Source organism: Elephantulus edwardii, unplaced genomic scaffold, assembly GCF_000299155.1.
Source record: "Elephantulus edwardii isolate Elephantulus edwardi_28Jun2011 unplaced genomic scaffold, EleEdw1.0 scaffold00166, whole genome shotgun sequence".
Lineage (NCBI taxonomy): Eukaryota > Metazoa > Chordata > Mammalia > Macroscelidea > Macroscelididae > Elephantulus > Elephantulus edwardii.
The window spans coordinates 683,841-707,509 of record NW_006399916.1 but is presented as its reverse complement, the minus strand read 5'-3'; the positions used below and the strand labels follow the sequence as shown (position 1 = coordinate 707,509).

Sequence of the window (23,669 nt, the reverse complement as noted above, 5' to 3'; positions counted from 1 at the left end):
ATGCTATAAGGAAGGGAACTGACACACAATGGTCATTTCTCCAAGATCACACAGAGGTTGAGCCAGATCCAGTCTCAGTCCTTAACTGTCTACTTCTTCAAGCAGCTTCATTTCAGGTTTTTGTAGACACCATGTTCTTCCTGTGGGTAACACACAGGCTTGCTTCCCATCCATTAGCACACCACCCAAACACCATCCCTGTTGCCCTAGCAGCTGAGGTCATCCAGTGTCTTCTCTCTAGATCCACTGGATTAGTTCACACTCCAAGCCACTTAAGGCTGAAAGTGCTCTGAGGAAATAATGCCAGATCAAACCCACTTCTAATTACCAGAGAAAGGAAAACTAGAACTAAGTTTTTCCAAAGCTAATTATCTTTTAAGGGATGTTGGCACATAAGCCAATGAAGATGGGGTGGGATGGAGCAGTGAAAGTACAGAATTGAATTGCTAGTAAACTGTAGTCTCATTCTTGTTCTGCCTCTAACTTGCTTGGTGTCCTTGACAAAGTCTCCTCTCCATATCTCATTTTCTTCATATATAAAGTAAGAATGTTGAATTTTATCTGTTCTTCAAAACATTCTTTTGTTGTACTTGCTCTCAAACACTATTATCTGGCAGCATTTTAAGTGATAACCTATTGTGGGGTTTTTGTGGGTAGATATATGATTTCTGAAGCACAAAGAAGCACTAGAAGTCTTGGGTCACTCCTATTACTGACACACAGCTGGTGATTCTAAATCACTGAGACCTTGTCTAGGACTAAAAGTATGAGACTCCCAAGCCCCCAAATGATATTGTTGAAAGAGACTTTGGAGGCTCTAGATCAGCCTCTTCATTTTACAGATGATGCAGCTGAAGTCAGAGACACAGGGAAGGAGCAGACAGACAGATCATACCTGAAGTTGGGCTGGCTGGGAAAGCACCCTGTCTCTTTTCTTCTTCTTCTTTTTTTTTAAAAAATATTTTACATTAGTTTGCTTGCAAAGTTTGTATACATTGTGTCTCATACTATTCTTCATTCACATTGTGTTTCACACAATAATTCTCATTATGCTTTATAAAATTAATCACCACTGGACTATGCCCACCATTACCCTGTCTTTTCAGGTCCCCCCTCGCAAGATACTTCCTTTACACCCTCCCTTCAACCATCAAATTAGGCAAGCCTGTAATTTTGCCCCACCCATCCTCACCCCTCTGCTCTCATCCTTTCCCCCCTTGGGTCCCCATTCATGTTTTACTAGTTATCCTTCACTGTACTCCGCTCTCATACCACTTTGGTTCCTCAGCTTGCTTTGACTCTCAAGAACTTCCCCTCAATCTTTCTTGCCTTCTTGGAGTCTCTATACCACCTAACTTGGCCTTTAAATCTGGCCTGCCCACCTTAGCATGGCAAGACTCTGCCTCTGGACAAGAGCCTGAGTTCTCAGGGATCTCTGGCATTCTGAGTGTTGGTTGCTGAACCACCTCTGTCCTACTGCAGCCCACGTGCTGGCATGCCACCAAGTCATGTGGAGCCTATCTTCCCAGCATGTGGGAGAGTTACACAGATGCCCCATGGGTGCACAGAGGTCCCATGGCTCACTCACAGGGCTTTGGGGCAGCCAAGACCAAAACTGCAGCCAGTCCCCAGGTACAGGTGGAGTTCCTGGGAGTTCATCCCACTCCCTTACACTGTGTCTCTAGTTGTCTCTGGTAAAGGAAATACACTTAGTATCTAATCCCTTTCTCCCTAAAAATGTAAAGTTTAAGTTAGAGGCACACAGTCACTGGTTAAATAAATATCTCATAAGGGCTAATTCCTTCATAAGAAAACAGATGAGTGGATCTGGGGGTTGGGAGGGGTGGTGCTGGTGGTAATAACAATGAGGAGGAATATGGGTTCAGTACAGTAACTTATCAAATGTATAAGAGTTTTTTTTAAGAGAAAAGCTTTCCATATCAGTTTGGATACTACACTGTCTTTAGCCCATCTGGAAATAAATGTTTTCATTCAACCCTGGTGCACCTGTCTTCAAAAGACCCATAAGGGAGAGGATGGAAGCAGAGAGGTGAGGATGGGTAGGGGCTGGGGTAGGGTGTTAAACATAGGGTTGCACAGTTAGATGGGGAGTGTGTGTGATGGAAATAGAAAGGATCTTTTGTGAAAAACAATGTATTCAAACTTTGTAAATAAATCAGTATTATTTTTTTTTAAAAGACCCATAAAGACTGACAAGGTTTCAGATACATTTGTACTAAAACGGATGGTGGTATTCTTGCTTCTACTGGCAGATCCACTTTGGCTTCTGAAACTCCTGTGTGCAGTGGTTAATCTCAAAGACACAGTGACTCAAAGGCAGAGCCTTTTCAGATGCAGTTGAGGCCTTTCTCCACACCATTTGCAGCCACAGTGAAGACATTAAGACAAAGATAGATCTCAGAGAGATCCTCCATTCACAATCTTGGTATGTATGTGTCCATGCCCATTCACAAGTAGAAAACAATATGTAAAAGGTCAGCTTTTTGATGAAACTGAAGGAGAACCTGCAGTATGGCCAGAGAGCTCTCCTGTTCTCGTGCAGTGCTTAAGGCAAATATGGTCAGAACGGACACAGGCCTGAGCAGAAGTCTCTCCATCTTCTGTTCTGGCCTATGGTATAGGTTAGGAACAGAAAGAAGAAAACTTGGCAAGATCCCAAATACTAGGGGCCAGTCTGGTTGTTATACAGTCCTCTAGCAGAGGCCACTCTGTAGCAAAGGTCACCCCACCTAACACATGTAATGACATGCATTGTGTCCTATGCCAAATCCCAGCTGAAGTGCTTCTCAGACCCTCAGTTGCTGCCTACTGCACCTGCATCCTACTGCATTATCCAGAAGAGAAGGAGACCTAGGGTCTGGGTCTCATCCTTTCACCTGGGGGAAGAGGCATTCACTCACCACCCATGGCTTGTCACAGAAGTTGTAAATGGACTCCAATGAGTTGATGCTGGGAAGACCTGCATACTGCATGCCAATGATGAGGTGGCGGAAGTCTTCATTCTCTGCCATGCCAAATGCGTGCTGCCGAATAAGCACAAAGTCTGGCCGAAAGGACCTGGTAAGAAGGTAGAGAGGCATACTTGCTATTAACAAGCACCCCAGAACAATCATCTTGTCTTCCATTCTACAGTTCAACACAAAGAAAGGGTCTTAGAGACCACCTACTCCATACCCCTCCTTTTATTATTATTGTTATTGTTATTCCTTTATGGGTGTATGGCTGGTTGGCACTGTCCCAGAGAGATGTGAAGAACAGATTTTTAAATTCTTCCATTCCTCTGGTTTAAGCAGTGCATTTTTCTAGGTACAAATGCTCTCAAGAGTACTTTTAGACTTCACATCTAAAGTGAAAAGGAATGTTCTGTCTTCATGGTGTATTAAGAGACCTTGAAGCTCCTTGTGGCTCAGGGTGGGTAATCAAAGCAGGTTTCAGAAGACTTGGAAGCCAAAGACTGATGTCACCACACCACCACGAGGAGATTCTTGACCTTAGTGTCCTACTCCGAGTCTTTAACACTTCTCCTTAAATAGCAAATGCCCTCAACAGGCCGCTAGTAGAACAAGGGCCAGGCTGGCTGAGGACAGATGCCAAACTTTCCAGTGTTATTCTTACAAAGCAGACGCTAGGGAGGGGTACAGATATTTTTTGCAGAAATGAGGTTGAGCAATGGCTACAGGAAGTGCTAAGAGTACAGAATGTTCCCATGCATGGGAAAGCTCCTGGATTCTCCCCCTTGCCACATAGCTCCCCAAAGCTGCTCCAAAGGACCAGGGCTCCTGTCTTCTTGTCTTTATTTCAGTGGACTCTCACCCTCTCAAAGAGGCAATTCTCTGGCAGCATCCACCCTCAGAGTGCTAGGGTTTCATGGTTTCACTCCTTATGTCCAGGCACCCATTCAACCTCACCCACCTACAGTCATAGCAACACTTTAGGCTATGTCAGCCTTTGAGAATGAGGGTGAAAAGGCCCCTGTCAGTAGCTCAGGGAACTTAGCGGCAGTCAGCATAGTGTCAGCTGTAGCTTCTCTGAACTCTGTGGGCCCTGAATCCCTGAGAGCAAACCCCCATCTCATGTCCAAGTTAAGAATTTGAACCATAGGCTGTGGTCAACTCCTGAGCACCTTAGCTGATACTTGGAAAGGTCTGCCTAATTTCTGCTGGATTCTTCTGGGAGCCTCGCTACTGGACCTTTATGTCACCACCTGCTTATGTGCCTGCAGGTCCATGACTCACTCTACCTAAAGATGAAAGCCTGTCCATTTTCTCTCATGAGACTTCGCTGTTCTCACTCCTAACCTGGAGGGACATCTTTTTCTCTCCTCTGCACATGATGGATAAGCTCAGATTTCTCATTGTTAGATCCCAAACACCCACAACTTTGTCATTACTGCCACTAATCTATTTCTTGTTAGACCCTGGAGGCCTAGAAGCACTGCAAATTGAGGTGGGGACAGGGTGAGGTGGGAAAGTTTCCTCCTGGAGCTAGATAATGATGCCTGGACTCCTGAAGCCATGCTAAGGCCCTGAGAAGAATTACAATGTGGAAAGCACTCCCTTTCATCTGGATTCTCACCATCTCCCTCACAAAATGTCAGCATTACATTTGGTCATGACTATGAACTTAGCACAATGTCACACATATAAGTAGCTAGTAGTGGCTACTTCTACTTCATCCACAATGGTCCTTCCAACTCTGGGCTTTGCCATTAGACATAGGCATTCCTGAGGATTCTCTGTGTGACATGGAAAAAACAGGGCTGGCAGTCAGGAGAGCATGCATGGACTACAGGGCTCGGCTATAAACTCACTGGCTGAGTCTCAATACATCAACTGTAAAGTGGGGGTGAGCTAGGACAGAGGTTACTAAACTCTTTATTTTTAAAGCAATGGAAGCCTGTTTTCAAGGGGAAATTTACACAAAGATAAAGACATAGAGCTACACTGAGTGGGTGCAGGGGTCCCAGCACTCCTCCAACAGGGACTCTATGAGAGCCTGGAGACTGCTCTCCCTGTCAGGTCCTCCTGAGGGGAAGTGCTAGTTTGCTCTACCCTCCTCTACCAATGCTATCCTGTGTCCCATCCATAGTGCCATCATACCATCCCAATATCTGGCTTTGGAAGTGCCTCCTCAAGCCAGAAAAGGGCACTCAAAAGAAAGGGGCAGCAGATATATGTACACCTATGTTTATTGTGGCTTTGTTCACAATAGCAAAAAGCTGGAAACAACCTAAGTGCCCATCAAGAAACAAATGGATATAGAAGCTCTGGTATATCCACACAATGGAATACTATGCAGCATTGAAAAACAGGAACTCATGAAATATTACGCAAAATGGATGACCCTGGAGGACACTATGCTGAATGAAATATCTCAGTCACAAAAGGACAAACATTGCATAGGGCTACTGTTGTAAAATGGGACCGACACCAGGATTGAGGGAAGACAGAAAAGGAGGGGAGAAATGACATATATTGCATTAAAACAGATGAGAGAGAGAACTGTTTAAAAGGAACATATGAATGGGTATCTTGTCATTACGGAAGACCAGAGTGAAGGCTACATAATGGAGTGGACTTGAGGGGGAAGGATTACAGAACAATGAAAGAGTTTTTCTTTTTCTTTTCAAGGAGAAGAGTGAATTGGCGGAGGAGATGGGTAGGGTGAAAAGTGAAACAATGAATAAGTGGAAACCCTAAGTCTCTGTAAACTTTCATGAAAATTATTTTTTTTAAAAAAAGGTGAAAAAAAAAAAAGGCAGGGGCAGTGGCCTGGAAGACAGAGAGACTTACCGGACCACCTTGGTGCCACCTCGGAGTACCTGCATGTCCACAGCATAGGCCCCATCTGCATGTGCCACCAGGTTGAGCTCAGAAAACTCCGCCTGTAAAGTAACAGGAGGAGTATAAGTCCATAGTCCTGACTTTGCCAAGGGCTTCACAGAATAGCAGCAGCCTCCTCATCACGAAACATTTATTTCCTTTTCATATGTGTTGTTCTATTTCTTACAGCAATTCTGTGAGGCTAGTGAGCAGAAATAATTATCCCCGCTCAAGAAAAGAGAAAAACAGAACACAGAGCAGTTAAATTACTTTTTTAGATAGGCAACACACATCCCTGACAGAGTCAGGTTATCTGACTTATACTCAATGGACTTTGTGCTATAGAGTTAAGGAACAGAATTTTAGTTCTGTCCCCAACTGGCTGCATAATATGATATGCAATGTACTTGTTCTCTCTGGATCTCAGCTTCCTCGACCTATAAAATGGAAATTTTTCTTATCAACTTTATCAAGTTAAGAACTGAATAGGACATGTATAGGAGAGTACTTTGTAAATCCTTTAAACACTGTGTAAATTTGGAAGGAAGAGTGGCATCCACTTTCTAAACAACATGCCTCTGGAAACTCTATGAACTTGGATAAATGTCGATAGTTGTAGATGAGCTTCAGGCCTTTTGTTCATAGGGTTGCTAAGAGTTGTGCCCGACTCAAAGGCAGTTAACAACAACAAAGAAATGCATGTTATATTTAACTGAACACCCATCCTTCACCCTTTCCCTTTCCACTACCTAGCTTGCTACTCTAACAACGTGGAGAACTGGAGACAGGAAGGAAGACAGGCCTGGAAGCTTGCACTACCCCAGGGCCCAGAGTGTCTCCACTATGCAAAGGACTGGGGACATAAACTGAGTCTGCCTTTGGGACTGTCCCTCACAGTAGAGAAGGCTGGTCTTGGGGGAAGGTTACAGGAGAGAATTTGGATGGCTCAGAACCCAAAGAAGTACAGCAGAACTAGCTGGTTCATTCTGGGATGCCTAGGGGAGTAGTGATGACGCAAATGCAACTCTGGGCTTCAGACGGATTACCTGTTCTACTTTGATGTCATAATCTCCAAGGACTTTTTTACCCCGAAAACATTTGGCCCTGGAGAAAGGAGAAAAACAAAACAAAACAAACACATGAATAAGCTGTGTCCTGATGTATGGTGTCAGAAAGGTGCTGCTACAAATGACGGGCCTAAAGCAGACAGAACCCCAAAATGAGATAAAGAGACCAAGATTCTCTCACTCCATCACCATGAGACTTTATGCAAACCACTTCTCTTTTAGCCTAGATGGATCTCAAGTGGCACAGTGGTTAAGCACACAGCTGCTAATCAAAACGTTGTGGGCTCAAAACCACTAGCAGATCCACAGGAGAAGAGCTCTCACAATCTGCTCCTTTAAAGAGAGTAGCCTTGTAAACCCTCCGGGTCAGGTCTCCTCTGTCCTAGAGAAACCTTCTGAGCAGGAAGTGACTGGAGGGCAGTGAGTCTGGCTGGTTTTAAGGTAATCCAAAGGGCCCATTCCTGTTCAGGTTTTGTGGTTTTCTGCTGGATAAGAAAATAATCCAGAAGTAACTATTATTGTTAATGCATTAGAGCTCCTTTTATGTGACCATGTGGATGTTTGTATTAATTTCTACCTTGCCCTTAGCCCACAGTACACTGTAAGAGTGTATCTGCTAATTTAAATGGCTTATCATTTCTATCAAGGGCTGCATTCTACTTGTTAAAAGCTGTGTTAGGTTTGCTTTCCATGGGCTTGAAATTTCAAACTGACACATTTTACTAGAAATTTTCCTGTAGGCTCCCTGAAAAGAATACAATTTGATGAGGGGAGGGGAGAAAATTGAAAGAATTTGCTCTAATTTGTATTAGAATTTTGTAAATAAACTAGTAGAAAAAAATTAAATTAAAAAAAAGAATAATTATCTCATTGCCATCAAGTCAGAACCAAATCACAATGGAGCCTCTATTAGACTTGAGAGGCTGTAAACAGTAGAGAAGGAGCCTCCTCATCTTTCTCCCAAGGAATGACTGGTGGATTTAAACCCCAGAGAGACATGGTTGATGGGTAAGGTAACCCCTATGGACTAGGCCACCAGAACTGTCTACAAGTATAACAATAAGCCCAGAGGAATAAACCAATATTTATTTTAAAAAGCATCTCATTTAAACATTCTAACAACTTTAATGTGGTCTAGTGGTAAGGAATTGCATTACCAAACCAAAGGCATGCAGTTCAAATCCACCAGATTCTTCATGGGAGAAAGATGGACAACGTCCTTTTGTGCAATTGACAACTGATAGTCCCTGAAAACCAGTGCGGGGTTTAGTTCCAACTCAGTGGTACACAACAACTTTAGTAGTAGGGGAAAAAAGTCATTATAGAGATGAGAAAACCAAGATTCAAGTGAAAATGGCACAATCAAGGTCATACAAGTTAGTAACAAAACCAGTTTTCAAACCCAGATGTTTTAGAATTCTGAATCAGTCCAGTATCTTTGACATCCCACAGCACAGTCTACTTTCCCGATCAGTCTCTCCATCCTCATTTCCACTGAGAAAACAGACTTGCTGTGGGTGCTGGGTTTCATCCTCTCCAGCCCCCCCCCCATTTCCCCTTTTCCGTTTAAAAGGCACTTTAATGATGTTGTGAACACTAGTCCTACTAGAAATACTTCCTACTCTGATTCCTGTCAACTACCCAGGATGAGGCCAGGCTATTTTCTTTCCTCTTTCAATTCTGGAACAGTGTGTTCCAGGAAGCTGTCATTTGTCCTACCCAAGTCCCTAGCCATCCCCAAATTATATCTCAGAGGTACTCAGCCCTCCAGGAGTTGGAGCACTGAAGTCCATCCCCACCTCTGCTCCAATTCCTTTCTAAGTCACCAGCTTGCTTCTGGGACCCTGATCACCATTTACAGTTCATGTAAGTCCCTTGGGCAGGGGCTTGTAGCATTTCTGATCCCTTTGGCTATTATTGTCTGTGTATGCTTTAAATAGAGATGTTTACTCTTGGTATTACCACCACTCTGCAGATCTTATTCTCTGTAAATCCTTGTTCACAACTATAGAAAGGACAAGCTAAAACAAATGCCTCAGCTTCACTGCCATCGATTCGGAACTAACTTAAGTCTATTTTGGAGGAAATGTAGCCAGACTGCTCCTTAGATGCAAAGATCTTAACACTAGCTTTTCATTCTATAAGCTTTTTTATTGGTTTTCATATAAGAATTCCTTTACATTGTTTCATTCATACACATTGCGTTTCATACAATCTTTCATTTACATTGTGTTTCAGACAATCATTCATATACATACTATTTTACATATTTTGTTTGTTTACAAAGTTCATATACATTGTGCTTCACACTGGTCTTCATTCACATTGCGTTTCATACTATTAGTCTAATACATATTAATTATAAAACATGATGCTCTGCATTTCCAAAGCATATTCCCTAACTTGTTTTTCATCACCTGTGAAGTAGTGGGACAGACTGTGCTTTCCATTTTACCCACACAAGAGATTGAGACCCAGATTAATAAAAGGGATGCCCAGATCGCAGATAAATGCATAGGCTTTAACCCAAGAACTCAGAGCTTACTTACAACTAGGTGCTAGCATACTGTCATCTTGTCTAATTCACTCATTTTGTGGAATCTGAATACTGATGATCCTGAATATTTATAGATCCTGGCTGAGTTTATCTGGCACTTCCTGCACCTGCCCAGTGACCAAGTTGGCTAATGAAGCTGTTTTCATACGTTCCCCCTTCTCCCACCTCTCCAATCATCCTAATGACTTTCCCTTAAGGTAATTTGTCCTGTTGGAAATCTCTGTCTGTGTTTCCTGGCCCCGGGTCACTGACCTCTCTTGGCTAAACCTCAATCTTATAGAAAAGGAGCCCAGATGGCAGGCAGTTGGGGCACAGAGCCCTCTTCTGGAGAATAACATTTTCTCACAGCTCTTCATTCTCAGATATTTTAGTTCTTGATATTTTCATGAAAAATTTTGCTGTCTTCTATCAAAAGAAATACTTCCTAATAATAAGAACAAACTAGTAGGGCAGAACATACTAGACCAAATAGGGTAAACTTTTAAAAGTAGTATGTCACAAGGTTAAGCCATTCAAGCAATCTTCAGAAATATCTAAAGGAATAAAATTAAAAATAATTATTTTCATTCCCCCCATTTTTTTTTCATTACACATATTCCCCATTATCAGTTCCAAGTATATCCTTGCACTGGGGAAAGTATGTATAGCAACATGCTAGATAAACTTCCTTTTTGAAAGTGTGTGTGTGCGTATAGATACTTAAATATATACCTTAGTGATTTGCTTTCAACTGGTATTGCAAGGCTTTCTAACAGCTATACAAAATTCTCTGTCAAGAGTGCATCATAGATTAGCCAGTATTTTACTGATGAACTTTTAAACTTCCAATGATTTGCTTTTAGAATCTCACTGCAGAGTTGCTGGTACAGTGATAATATTGCCAAATACCCTGAAATGATGATACCCTTCTCGCTAGTGTCTGAAAATTTGGGAAAATGTCTTCATCTCCTTTAGTTCTCCCTCTCGCCTGCTGCTTGCAAAAGCTGGACACAGACAAGGCATTCTGCAGCGGCCTCCTCAAATCCACCCTAATTCACCACCTTGTGCTCAAGCCTAAACAGGACCCAAGATGTACATCATTGAAACATAGACTAAAAATATCTATGATGCCTGTGTTGTCAATTTCCCCCTATTGTAACATTTTCTTAACAAGCCCAGCAGCTGAGGATCTATGTGAATTTGATGGCTTGAAGCTTCCTTGATGGACCAGGTAATGAACCATCCTGCCTTATTGCCAAAATGACTAGAGGCTCCCAGATTTAACTCTTCCTAGCCAAGAGAGTAAACACCTTCACTGATTCTCATTCACCTGCCAATCAAGGTTTATGAGGCTGAGGGAAGGACATTTTTTATTTTAAATATTATGGCTTAGCCAATGTCTTTATAAATTTCTAAATCCCTTCCAGAGTAGCTTCCTGAGTAGGTTCACATTCATGGTGGGTGTGCTTTATTGACTGGAGATGTCAGGAATACTGACAAATGTAGGAAAGCAGAAGCTACCTTAAACCTTAGTGGACAAAGTTTGTCCTGCAGGTGAAGTCATCTTCTCTGTTATATAAAAAACCCATTCTCGATTTCCTTCATCTACACCAGAACTCCAAGATTTGCACAAGGATCTAAAACACCTCAGTCTAGGAGATGGAAACAACATTTCTGGCTCCAAAAGTACTTTATCAAAATTAAAAAAATAAAAATAAAAAACAAAAGCACAACGGTTGCCTGAAGTCAATTCTTAGGCATGCTGGATCCATGTGTGGTAAGTGTAAAACTATGTTCCACAGTGTTCTCAGAGGACTTTGGGGAGTTGATCACCTGGCTTTTCCTCCAAGGAGCCTCTGGGTGAATTAGAACCTCAACTTCTTAATCAGCAGCTGACCTGTTAACCTTCTGCACTGCTCGCCTTCTCAGAGCTCTGAGAATGGTTTCAGGCATTTACTGGGGAGGGAACATTGGTGGAGCCTGTGGTCCATTCAGAGCTGCACTGCTAACCCAAAGGATGGTCATCTAGCAGTTCAAATTCACCAGAAGCTCAATGGGAAAAAGATGAGCTCCATAGGAAACATCTCCTCCTGTGCAATTTACAACCTCGCAAACCGGGGCGGGGGCTCAGCCAACTCCAGGGCACAAGGAAGGCTGACTAGAGTAAAGCTTGGCCTCAGCATTTACTCCTGAGAAGGTGCTCAGTTCCTGGCTCTATCTCTAACTCAGGCCTTGTGCTTCTGGCCACAAATCTCAGGATTTAAGAATTTGTTTGTTATTGTTGTGTGCCATCGGTAGAGTAGACTTTTACTTATAGTGACCCTATGTATAACAGCTCTATCCAGAGCCAATTTTATTGTTTCTGACACACCCACCTCATTACCTTAATCACTGAGTCAATCCATCCATCTCATCCAGGGTTATCCTCTCTTATGCTATCCTTCCTCTCTTCCAAGCATGATGTCCTTCCCTAAGTACTGATCCCTCTTGGCAATAAGCCACAAAGTATGTGATACAGACTTCCAAAATTTTTGCCTCCAAGGAGCAGCCTGATTTCACTCTCTCCATTTGTTCTCTTAGCAGTCCACGATATGTTCAATGCTCTTCTCCAGCACCACAACTCAAAGGCATGGATTCTAATTAGAAATAGAAAGGTCTCGTTTTCACACCTTACACTCCAAAGGTAAAATGGGGTATGCTTGTCTTGAAGAGAGTTTGTGAGTGTTTAGTGCCACCCACTGGCAGGATAGACATTGCAGCTTCATTGTGGTAATTCACCATCCAGTGCCAGCATATCAGACCCTGAATCCACTGGCTAACAGAGACTCCTCCCGGTACTTATTTGCTGCTCTGAAAAACCATAAAGGGAAATTAAGTGCTTCTTAGGAGAAGAAGTCAGAAACCTGGCTTTTTTGCAAGCTGCAGAAATCAGTCAGTCAGTCAGCCAGCCAGCCACTGCTGTTGACTTGGAACCAACCCATAGCTGACCCTCCAGTAGGTTTACAGAGCTTTAAATCACAGGGAAGGAAATTACCCACTTTTCTCTTACAGAGCAGTTGGTGGACAGGGAGCCCTGGTAGGCTAGTAGGTACGGAGTTTCACTGCTAAGGCAAAGACAGGCAGTTTGCAAAAATAAAGGCTACAGTTTGTCAGCAAATGCAACAAAAATTTACTAAGCACACAAAGGTCGGTGCTAAGGATTTAAACATGCACTGGCAGTTGCCAAATACAGAAAAGACAGTCTAGAAAAGACGTAGAAGTTATAAGTAATGAAAGGGTCTTGCCAATTCTAAAATTTACAACTAGGATTTACATTCTCACTTTCCATAACTGTTTCCTTAAATTTTTTAACAAAAAAATTCAGATATATACACAAAATTTTCAACAACAAATGTTTCATATAACACAAAAATATGCACAATAAAGTAAAATTCTTCTACCTTCAAGGTGCTTACAGGTTAGTAGGAGACAGAAACAAATACTTGCTTATAGTGCAGGATGCAGACTGTAGCAGATGTATGAAGATGGCACTGCAAAGCCCAGAGGCAGTAGCAGTCTCTCTGGCTGGACAAGTCTAGGGAAGCTCTACACACACCAAGCAAGTCCTGGAGCATGAGGAGGAACTCAGGAAGCATAGAGGAAGGAGGGAGAAGTGAAAAATTTTTGTTGTTGCTGCTATGTGCCATTGAGTAGCTTGCGACTCATAGCGACCCTATGTACAAGAGCCCTCAATGCTGTTCTATCCTGTGCCAACCTAGCCGTCTCCAACACACTCATTCCCACCATCCCAATCACAGAATTGATCCATCTCATCGAGGGTCTTCCTCTCCTGTGCCATCCCTATACTATCCCAAACATGATGTCCCTCTCCAAGGACTGGTCCCTCCTTGCAACATGCCCAAAGTATGTCAGATGAAGCTTCAGAATCCTTGACTCCAAGGAGCACTCCGGCTTTACCCCATCCAGGACAAACCTGTTTGTTCTCCTAGCAGTCCATGCATTCAATGCTCTTCTCCAGCACTACAGCTCAAAGGCATCAATTCTCTTTCTATCATCCCTAGTCACTCTCCAACTCTCTGGTGCATAGCATGACTATAGCCCAAATCAGACGTACCTTAGTCTCCAGCCTGACATCGTTGCTCTTCAGTACTCTTGAGAGGTCCCTCACAACTGACTTTCCCAAAGCAATTCATCTCTTGATTTCCTGGCTGCTAGTACCAAGGGTGTTGACTGTGGACCCAAGTAAACTAAAACTGTTAATTATCTCAATCACTTCACCATCCATAATGATGCTGCCAATTGGCCCAGGAGTGAGAATCTTTGTTTTCTTGATGTTGAGTTTCAATCCATATTGAAGGCTGCAGTCCTTTATCTTCTGCAGCAAGCAAGGTCCTCCTCAGTTTCAGCAAGCAGGGTTGTGTCATCTGCATAACACAGGTTGTTGATGACTGTTCCACCAATCCTGATGCCACATTCCTCCTTGTACAGCCCAGTGTCTCGGGTGATCTGTTCTGCATACAGACTGAAAAGGTATGGAGACAAAATACATCCCTGATGGACCCCCTTCTTTATTTTGAACCATGTAGTGTCTCCTTGCTCTGTTCTGATGACTGCCTCTTGGTCCAAGTATAGGTTTCACATTAGCACAATCAGATGTTTTGGGATTCCGCTTCTTCTCAGAGTCAGCCATAGCTTGTTGTGATCCACAGAGTCAAAAGCCTTTGCATAGTCAATGAAGCATAGCTAGACATTCCTCTGGTATTCTCTGCTTTCTGCTAAGATGCATCTAACATTATCTATAATATCCCTAATACCACAACCTCTTCTAAATCCAGCCTGCAAATCTGGCAGTTCTCTGTTGACATATTGCTCCAATCATTTCTGGATAATTTTCAGCAGAATTTTGCTTGCATGTGATATTAATGATATTGTTTGATAATTTCTGCACTCTGTGGTGATAAGTATCAATTTAATTAATTGATCTCTATCCCCGTGCTTGCTGCTCAAAGTGTTAAGGGTGTTTTAAAGCAAATAGCAAACATCATATCACTTCTCCTATAAACATCTAATTGTCATCTCAAACTGGTAATGACTTTAAAATAAAAGCACCATGTCATTTTCTCACCTACCAGAATTAACAGTAATTTTTATAAACATCCTTAATATATTCCTGGTTTCCCTCCTGTCTCCAAGTGATCGGACTGTAAGCATACAAGTGGCATAATCAAATGGAACTAGGATCTGAAAGACTACATTGTTTGAAATGTAAAAGAGACTGGAGGGAGCAAACTAGGATCCTGGCAATCTTTAGAGAGGCTTGAACAGTAACTAGAATAGTAATCAGACTTCAGAATTGCTATTGTACTAGACTTAACAGAGCAATAGCTGGTGTACACTGGCCTGGCAAATGAATTAATCATTTGATTGAGTAGGTCTGGGGACTTCAAAGCTAGCTAGGAAGTGACAGAGATAATAAAATATTGGATGTAATAAGTTAATAGAAAATGAGACAGACCTTCAACTTCAGGGATCCTGGAAGAGACACATAAGTGAGGGCTAGCATAGGCAGGGCCCCACACTGGGGAAGGGGCACTTCATCCAAATTGAGAGCTTCTTACCTACATCAACAGTCACAAAATTTTCATTCCTTACACGGAAATATCTGTCTTATGGACAAATGTTTATGAAGTAGAAATAAAGAAGAGGAGGAAATTAGCACTTTTTTGGATCAAGGCAAAGTTCTATGACTGGTTGTTGATATTATTAATTCAGTGATTAAGGTGTTAAATCAAGCACACTGCAACAACAGCACTTCAGTGGAGAACAAGCTGCTTATTGCCTCAGAATTCATATAAATGATGTGGAAAAGAGAGCTTGAGGAAATTGCAGGCTTGCAGATGGCATTCAATTCTTCTAGGGATTAAAATGCCAAGCTGATTAGGGATAAACTAAAAGGAAATGTGAATGTGGGAAGAAAAGTGGCAGGTGAGTTTTAACATAAGTGTATGAAAAGAAAATCAGGAAAATAATCTTATCAGAGGATCAGAAAACTGGAATGTTTAACTAGAATCCGTGAAGAAACCCTGAATGACAGACGCTGTTACCTTAAGACATCAGATCTGCGAGTTATGATACACAAATGAAAGATGGACAGGGCAGGGAAAGAGCGAGAGGGGGATAAAGGCAAAAACATGGCGACTATGACCAGAAAATGTACTGGAAACCAAACATAAAAGACGTATTCCTCTCATTTTATTTTTTACAAGCTGTGATACAAAAGTATCAGGCCCACTCATCCAAAGTCAAATGCCATGATGAAACTATAAAGAGTTTGGAGGAAAAACAAATAGAAAGATGAAAAGTTAAAATAATCAGTCTTCTTTAGTCTGTTCAGATAAAACTCCATCAGTGTGGGAAAAGGAAGGGAAAGAGAACGCAGGGGTTACATACAAGGTCACTCATCCTCAGACAAGTAAAACTGACCTTCCAAATAGTTCATCTTTAATGGATACACTGTCTCAATAATATTGATTTTCTAGAAAAACAGGAACAGAGCAATTAAGTGTCTTGTTTAAGGTGGCAGAGCTAGTAAAATTAAATTTTAGCTTTTGATAATCAAGTCAGAAACCTTATATTTGACATGAGGACTGAGCTATATCCATCTATGTATTCTCAACATCAGTCTTACTGTTTGGCATCCAGTAGGTGCTTAGGAAATATTTACAGAGTTACTGAACTGAGTACAGCTAGACCTATGGAGGTTACCATCAGGAAGGCAGTTGAAAAAAAAAGAAGAAAAAAAAAAGGCAGTTGAGCTCAAGTGGAAGGTCTTGAGGCTACCATCCCAGTCCTTCTCCAGAGCAGTTTATTGAAAGTCCTCCAGTGAACTGCAGAAGGCATCAACATCAGTAGTTGGAAATGAGACCCCTTAAGAAAAACAGTAACCCCAAAAACTCTGGAAAGAACACATTTCTGAGTAAATACTTCAGCTATGACTTTAGTTGGGAACAGCAAATCCATTTTCTGGCAGATTTTCTGAAGATCTCTATTTTAGGGAACAATTAAGTGACACACAACACAAAATAACAAGATTATCAAATACAGAAGGGGGAAAAATCCTGTAATACAGGAGAACACATGGTAAGAAGATTAGAGGCATTTGTCTATAGTTAGAGTGGAGCTGCACAACAAAATAGTCATGATATCAGATTCTCTTTCCATGAGGAGCTTACAAAATCAAATTAAGCTGATTTGATATTGAAGCAAAGTGAGTCTGTTATAAATTTTGTTTTGGAGGAACAGCAGACAAATACAACTGTTAAAAATACATGTGATTATTTTACCTCTGACAAACAGGAGTCTTAGCATTGGCAAAGTTCCAGGTTACCTCTAGCACATTGTGACACAGCCTATCTACAGCCAAAACTACCACAAAGATACACATTTCTATCCTGTAGAGTTGGCATCCCAGTAAACATCTTCCATGATCTAGCTCCACTTCACTATTTCAAACTTCTTTTCTGCAATTTTTCTACTGCAGACCTGTTGCGAGTTTATGTGCTGTGCTCAACATGGCAGGTAAGTAGTCTGCTCTTGCACTCAATGATGGCCCTGTGTAGTGCTAAAGCCCAAGCCCGTCCACCTTCCTTTCATAAAGCAACTCAACCACTTCAAGTGAAACTACTGTCTCTGCACCTTTATCCATGAAAATAGAATTTATTATTTATTTTTTCAATTTTTAGAAGTCCAAAACAAGTTCTATCAGTCTTATGAGAGCCTCCCTGTGCTCCTCAACTGCAGTGAGCTCTTCTTGTGAAAGCTAGTCTGAAGCCATTTGCTTATAACCTGAAATAAGCACAGTCTAGTCTCAATTGTTCCTGATGTGTCTCTTCTGAATTCTATTATCAATGTGTTGAGGTTTTTAAAACTTTCTTCTTGGTCCCCAATCTTTCATCCTCACACTTGTGCTATAATTTATTTTTTTTTAATTTAGCTGCACACTCTTAAGAAAGACCAATCTTGACAGAACAGATTATCCAGGAGGCTGAGCTCTATGAGGAGAAATGTGGGGTCAAGATGAGTGGACGATTTATCAACAATCTGCGTTATGCGGATGACACAACCCGGCTTGCTGAAACTGAAGAGGACCTGAAGCGCCTGCTGCAGAGTGTCAAGGACTGCAGCCTACAATATGGTTTGAGGCTCAATGTCAAGAAGACAAAGATTCTCAACACTGGACCACTTGGCAGCATCAGGATGGATGGTGAAGAGATTGAGATTGTTGACAGCTTTAGTTTGCTTGGCTCCACAGTCAACAGTCTTGGCACCAGCAGCCAGGAAATTAAAAGGCGCATTGCCATGGGAAAGTCTGCTGTTAGGGACCTCTCCAAAGTACTGAAGAGCAATGGTGTCTCTCTGGAGACTAAGGTGCATCTGATACAGGCCATGGTCTTCGCAATCACTTGTTATGCATCAGAGAGTTGGACAATGACCAAGGAGGATAGAAGGAGAATTGATGCCTTTGAGCTGTGGTGCTGGAGAAGAGTATTGAGAATACCATGGACTGCTAGGAAAATAAACAGATTTGTCCTGGAAAGGGTTAAATCGGGTGGCTCCTTGGAGGCAAGGATTCTGAGATCCGTCTAACATACTTTGGACATGTTGTGAGGAGGGACCGGTCCTTAGAGAGGGACATCATGCTTGGGAGGGTGGAGGGACAGCGCAGGAGAGGAAGGCCCTCTATGAGGTGGATTGATTCAGTGACTGGGATAATTGGGATGGGAGTGTCAGAGACAGTGCGATTGGCACAGGGCAGAGTGGAGTTTAGGGTTGTTGTACATAGGGTCACTATGAGTTGCAAGCGACTCGACGGCACATAACAACAACAACAACAACTTAAGAAAGATCTAGCAGAGATTAAACAGGGCTCTGGTGGCTTAATGGTAAGGAGTTGTACTGCTAACCTAAAGGCATGTGGCTCGAATTCCACAAGAGAAAAATAGATCATCTCCTCTCATGTTGTTTACTTCCTCTGAAAACCCACTGGAGGGTCAACTAGGAGTCACTTCCAATTCAACATAACAATAATACATTAAACAGTGTCACACAAAAACACATAACACTGTATGTTCATGAAATACTGATAACAAGTACCCACTCATTCTATTCAGCTGAATATGTGCTCCCTGACTCGAAAAGAAGAGAGTATCTTTCTCACCAGGTTATAAAGAAACAAGCAACTTGGGTCAACTCCAAACAATGCATTTAAAATAACTGTTTATTGTGAACAATCAATTGAGGAGACTCATTATTTTGGATTCTCAGCAAAATCTTATCCAAAAAGAATCTAACACCATAAAAAAACCCCAACACCCCATTTATTGTGAAGTATGATTCATATCAAGTATTCAGGGTGGTTCAACATAAGAAAAACAATCATTGCAATTCACCACATCAAAAACAAAGGAAAAGGACCATTTGATCATATCAGCAATAGAGAAAAGACACTTGACCAAATTCAACACTCATTCCTTATAAAGTAAGAGTAGAAGAGAAATTCTTCAACATAATTAAAAGCTTATATAAAAACCCAACAGTCAACATTACTCTCAATGGGGAAAAATTGAAGGTATTCTCCTTGTGAATGGGATTCATACAAGGATGCCCTTTATCACCACAACTGTTCAGTACTATAAGTCCTTGTCAGAAGAAGAAATAAATAAAAGGTATCAAAATTGGCAAAGAGGATGTAAAACAATCTCCCTTGGCAGATGGTATAGGTTCAGGAAGAAAATGAATAGATCTAACTAATAGATTTAGCAAATTGGCAGAGTACAAGATCAACATACAAAAATCAGTTTAATTTCTCTACAATAGCAAAAGAGAACTCTGGCAAGGAAATAAAGAAAGCAGACAGACAAAAGACCTGTAGAAAGAAAATTACTAAACGCTACTATGCAAGTGGAAGAATGCTATGCTCATAGATTGGAAAACAGCATTGTGGAAAAAATGTCGATACTACCAAAACCAATCTGTAGATACAATGCAATCCAGATCCACTCCTCTTTCTGCAAAGAAATGGAAAAGTAATAAATTCTATCTGGGAAGATATCCCAGAGAAGCAAAACACTACTGGAAAAGAAAAACAAAGCCTTACCTTCTTGATCTCAAAACCTACTATACTGCCATGGTAATCAAGACAACTTGGTACTGACACAGAGACCAATACAACAGAACTGAGAACACAGAAATAAATACACCTACCCATATAAAGCTAATCTTTGACAAAGAGATAAAATCCATTAGGTGGAAAAAAAGACAGTCTATTTACCAAATGATACTGGCAAAACTATTTTCATTAAAACAAGACCCATACTTCATACCAAAAAATAAATAAATAAAAAAGAACTCAAAACAGATCAAGGACTCAGGGCATAAATCCTAATATCCTGAAGATCATGAAAAAAAACACAAACAACAAAACCCAGGAGCAAACTTAGAAGCCCTAGTCAATGGCATAAATAATTCTATGACATGAAAATGCATAAAAAACAGGGAATCAACTAGATGACTGATGTGGTTTTTGTTATGTGCCATCGAGTCAATTGCAACTCATAGTGACTCTGCACACTAACTCTGAGCTCTACCCTATCCTCAGCCAATCTCACCTACTCTGACATACCTAACCTGATTACCCCAGTTAATGTGTCAATCCATCTCATCCAGGGTTTTCCTCTCTTTTGCCATCCCTCCACCACTCCAAGTATGATATCCTTCTCCAAGGACTGGTCTCTTCTGGCTACATGCCCAAAGTATGTGAGACAGAGCTTCAAAAGCCTTGCCTCCAAGGAGCGACCTGGTTTCACTTTCTCCAGAACAGATGTGTTTGTTATTTTAACAGCCCATGTTATGTTCAGTACTCTTCTCCAGCACAACTCAAAGGCACTAATTCTTCCTCTGTCATCCTTATTCACTGTCAGGCTCTCTACTACATAGGAAGTATTTGCGAAGACCATGGCCTGAATCAAGTACACTTTATTCTCTAGCCTGACATCATGCCCTTCAGCACTCTGGAGAGGTCCCCAACAGTGGATTCTCCTAAAAATTAAAACCTTATGTGCATTAAAAGACTTTTCCAAAAGAGTAAAAGGAGAACCTATGGAACAAGAAAAATATTTAGCTGCTACTTCTGATAAGAGACTAATCTCTAAATATTGTTGAAAACTCCTGATATCTCAACAAGAAAAATGGAACTCAATTACAAAAGGGGGAAAGGACATAAAAAGACACTTCACCAAAGATTTTAAGATGCCCAAAAACCATGAAGACAACACCAGCTATTACTGTTAAGTGTCATAAAGTCAAGAACAACTCATGGTGACCCTATGAGCCACAGACCTGAACCCTGTCCTATCCTATGCCATCTTCATTATCTCTAACACACTTGAGCCCATGGCTGCAGTTGTGTCAATCCATCTCATTGAGGGTCTTCCATTCTTTCTCTCTACTTTTCCAGCATGGTGGTCTTTTCCAAGAAATAGCATCTTCCAACAGCAGATCCTAAGTATGTGAGTTGAAGCTTTGCCCTTCTTGCTTCCAAGGAGCATTTTAGCTGTGCTTTTCCTAAGATATATTTGTCTGTTATGTTGACAGTCAATGGGATACCTGCTACTTTTCTTCAATCCTACAATTCAAAAGCATCAATAATTCTTCTGTCATCCTTATTCAATACTGTCAATTTCTCAGAGGCATAGCAATTAGTTAAAAAGACCATGACCTGAATCAGGCACACCTTAGTCTTCAAACTAACATCACTGATCCTCGATGTTTTGGATAGGTCTCTGAAAGTGGACTTGCCCAAAGCAGTATATGTCCTCATCTCCTAAATGCCGATAACAAGGGTGTTAATTGTAGATCCAAGTAAAATGAAATAATTGATAATTTCTAACTTTTCTTCATCTATTATGATGTTGTCTATCAGTCCAATGGTAAGAATTTTTGTCTTCTTGATGTTGAGATGCAATTAATTTTGAAGACCATAGTCTTTAATCTTCTGCAGTAAGCATTTCAAGTCCTCTTCACTTTTAGCAAGCAAGGTTGTGTCATCTGCCTAGTGCAAGTTGTTGATGAGTGTTCCTCCACTCCAAATGCCACATTCTTCTTCTTAGATTACAGATTGAATAGATATGGAGAAAGGATACAACCCTCATGGACTAACAAAGTTCAATGAAATAGCAAGAAACAAATACTGGCGAGAGAATGGAGAGATATGAACTCTCATATTGTTGGAGGGAATATAAAATGGTGCAATATCTACTGAGCATAGTGGAAAAATATGCATTTTAGAGCCAGATTTGCTCTACTTCCTGAACTTTGCCTCTTTTACCTCTATACATCCTCATATAGAAGGTAATGTTGTTGTTATGTGTCATCAGTTTGTCTGCGACCCAATAGCTCTGAAGCCTGCCCTGTGCTGAGCCAGTCTTATTGATTCTGACACACCTACCCTCATTGCCCTAGTTACTGTGTTAATCCATCGCATCTGGGGTTTTCCTTTCCTGTGCTGTCCCTCCACCCTTCCGAACATGATGTCTTATCCTTCCTGGCCATATGCCCAAAGTATGTCAGATAGATCTTCAAAATCCTATCTGCCAAGGAGAAACTTGGTTCACTCTCTCCAAAGCAGACCTATTTGTTTTCTTGGTTGTCCATAATATGTTCAAGACTCTTCTCCAGCACCATAACTCAAAGGTACCAATTCTTCTTCTATCCTCCTTAGTCATTATCCAGCTCTCTGTTTCATAACAAGTAATTGCAAAATTGCAAATCCATGGACTGGATCAGGTGCACCTTAGTCTCTAGACTGACATCCTTGCTTCTCAGTACTCTCGAAAGGTCCCTCAGAGCACATTTACCTAATGAAATTTGAATTTTGGTTTCCTGAATGCTGGTGCCAAAAGTGTTGAGTGTGGACCTGAGCAAACTGTAACAGATAACAACCTCAGTCTCTTCTCCATCCATCATGGTGCTGCCCAGTGAATCTTTGTCTTCTTGATGTTGAGCTTCAATTCATATTGAAGACTACAGTCCTTGTACAGTCCTTGACTTTCTGCAGAAAATGCTCCAAGTTCCACTCAGTTTCAGCAAGCAAGGTTGGTTTATCTGTATAACGTAGGTTGTTGATGAGTCTTCCTCCAATCCAGATGCCATATTTCTCCTCATAAAGTCCAGCCTCTATGCACACCCATGTTTATTGCAGCTTTGTTCACAATAGCAAGGAGTTGGAAACAACCTAACTGCCCAACAGCAAACGAAAGAATAGAGAAGCTCACACAATGGAATACTATGCTGCATTGAAAAACAAGGAACTAATGCAATATTATTCAAACTGGGTGACTCCCAGTCACAAAAGGACACAAAAGGACAAATACGGAGGCATTTCCAGGCCGGGGCTTGCGACCCAGACTTCCTGTCTGCTACAGCTGCAGGTCCCGACTATAGTTCGCAGAGGTCTGTGAGGAAACGCCATCATTGTAAACTTGGACTTTGCTGGGAGATCTGCAAGGACAGCAAAGGCATTTCCAGGCTGGGGCTTGTGACCCAGACACCCCACACCCATTTAGGAAGACAATCATATATGCCACATCTAAAAGATTTATCAACCTCCCCTAAAATACTCATATACCGTTGAGAATCAAGTTACGTGGGGAATCAAACTGGTTTCTGGCCTGAGCACGTAGGGCCCACTAACTCAAACAATAGGGAGATCCTGAGCATCTCCAAAGAGTGGGGAAGCTATTCCAGAAAGGGAACAACAGACTTCCTCCTTCATTATTTAGGTTCACCTGAGGCTCTCCCCACATGTATCAGTGTGTGCTTCCTCCCTCCCCATTCACGTGAGCATTGGAGTGTGCACGCACCCTCTACGCATTTACTCTTGTTTCTGCCCAACCTTCTTCTGGAGCAGTGACTTCAAATAAAAAACCAGCTACCACCTCAGACATGATGAACTCTGCCACACCAATGGCCCATAGAAACCAGAGTGCTTCACTTGTCCCACCAGCCCAAAGCAAGATATCAATCCCCAAAGAAGACACAGTAGCAACGGATTTCCTGGAGCCAGAAAGCCTGATGGATCTTTCTGATACTGATTTTAAAAGAACAATGATTGAATATTTTCAATGGATAAAAAAGAAACTGGATGAAATACAGAATAGTGCTAGC

At 41.6% G+C, this 23,669-nt stretch overlaps 1 protein-coding gene across 2 annotated transcripts in view; it reads right to left on the bottom strand.

Moving 5' to 3' along the window:
- SYN2 (synapsin II) overlaps nucleotides 1-23,669 on the bottom strand; it is a 271,323-nt gene that overhangs the window by 68,975 nt on the left and 178,679 nt on the right. For both annotated transcript variants that reach the window (XM_006895368.1, XM_006895367.1), the window contains 3 exons: nucleotides 6,890-6,947; nucleotides 5,814-5,905; nucleotides 2,922-3,078 (listed from right to left, as the gene is read on the bottom strand). In XM_006895368.1, the coding sequence (XP_006895430.1) occupies nucleotides 2,922-3,078; nucleotides 5,814-5,905; nucleotides 6,890-6,947 (307 nt within the window). The remainder of the gene's footprint in view (nucleotides 1-2,921; nucleotides 3,079-5,813; nucleotides 5,906-6,889; nucleotides 6,948-23,669) is intronic.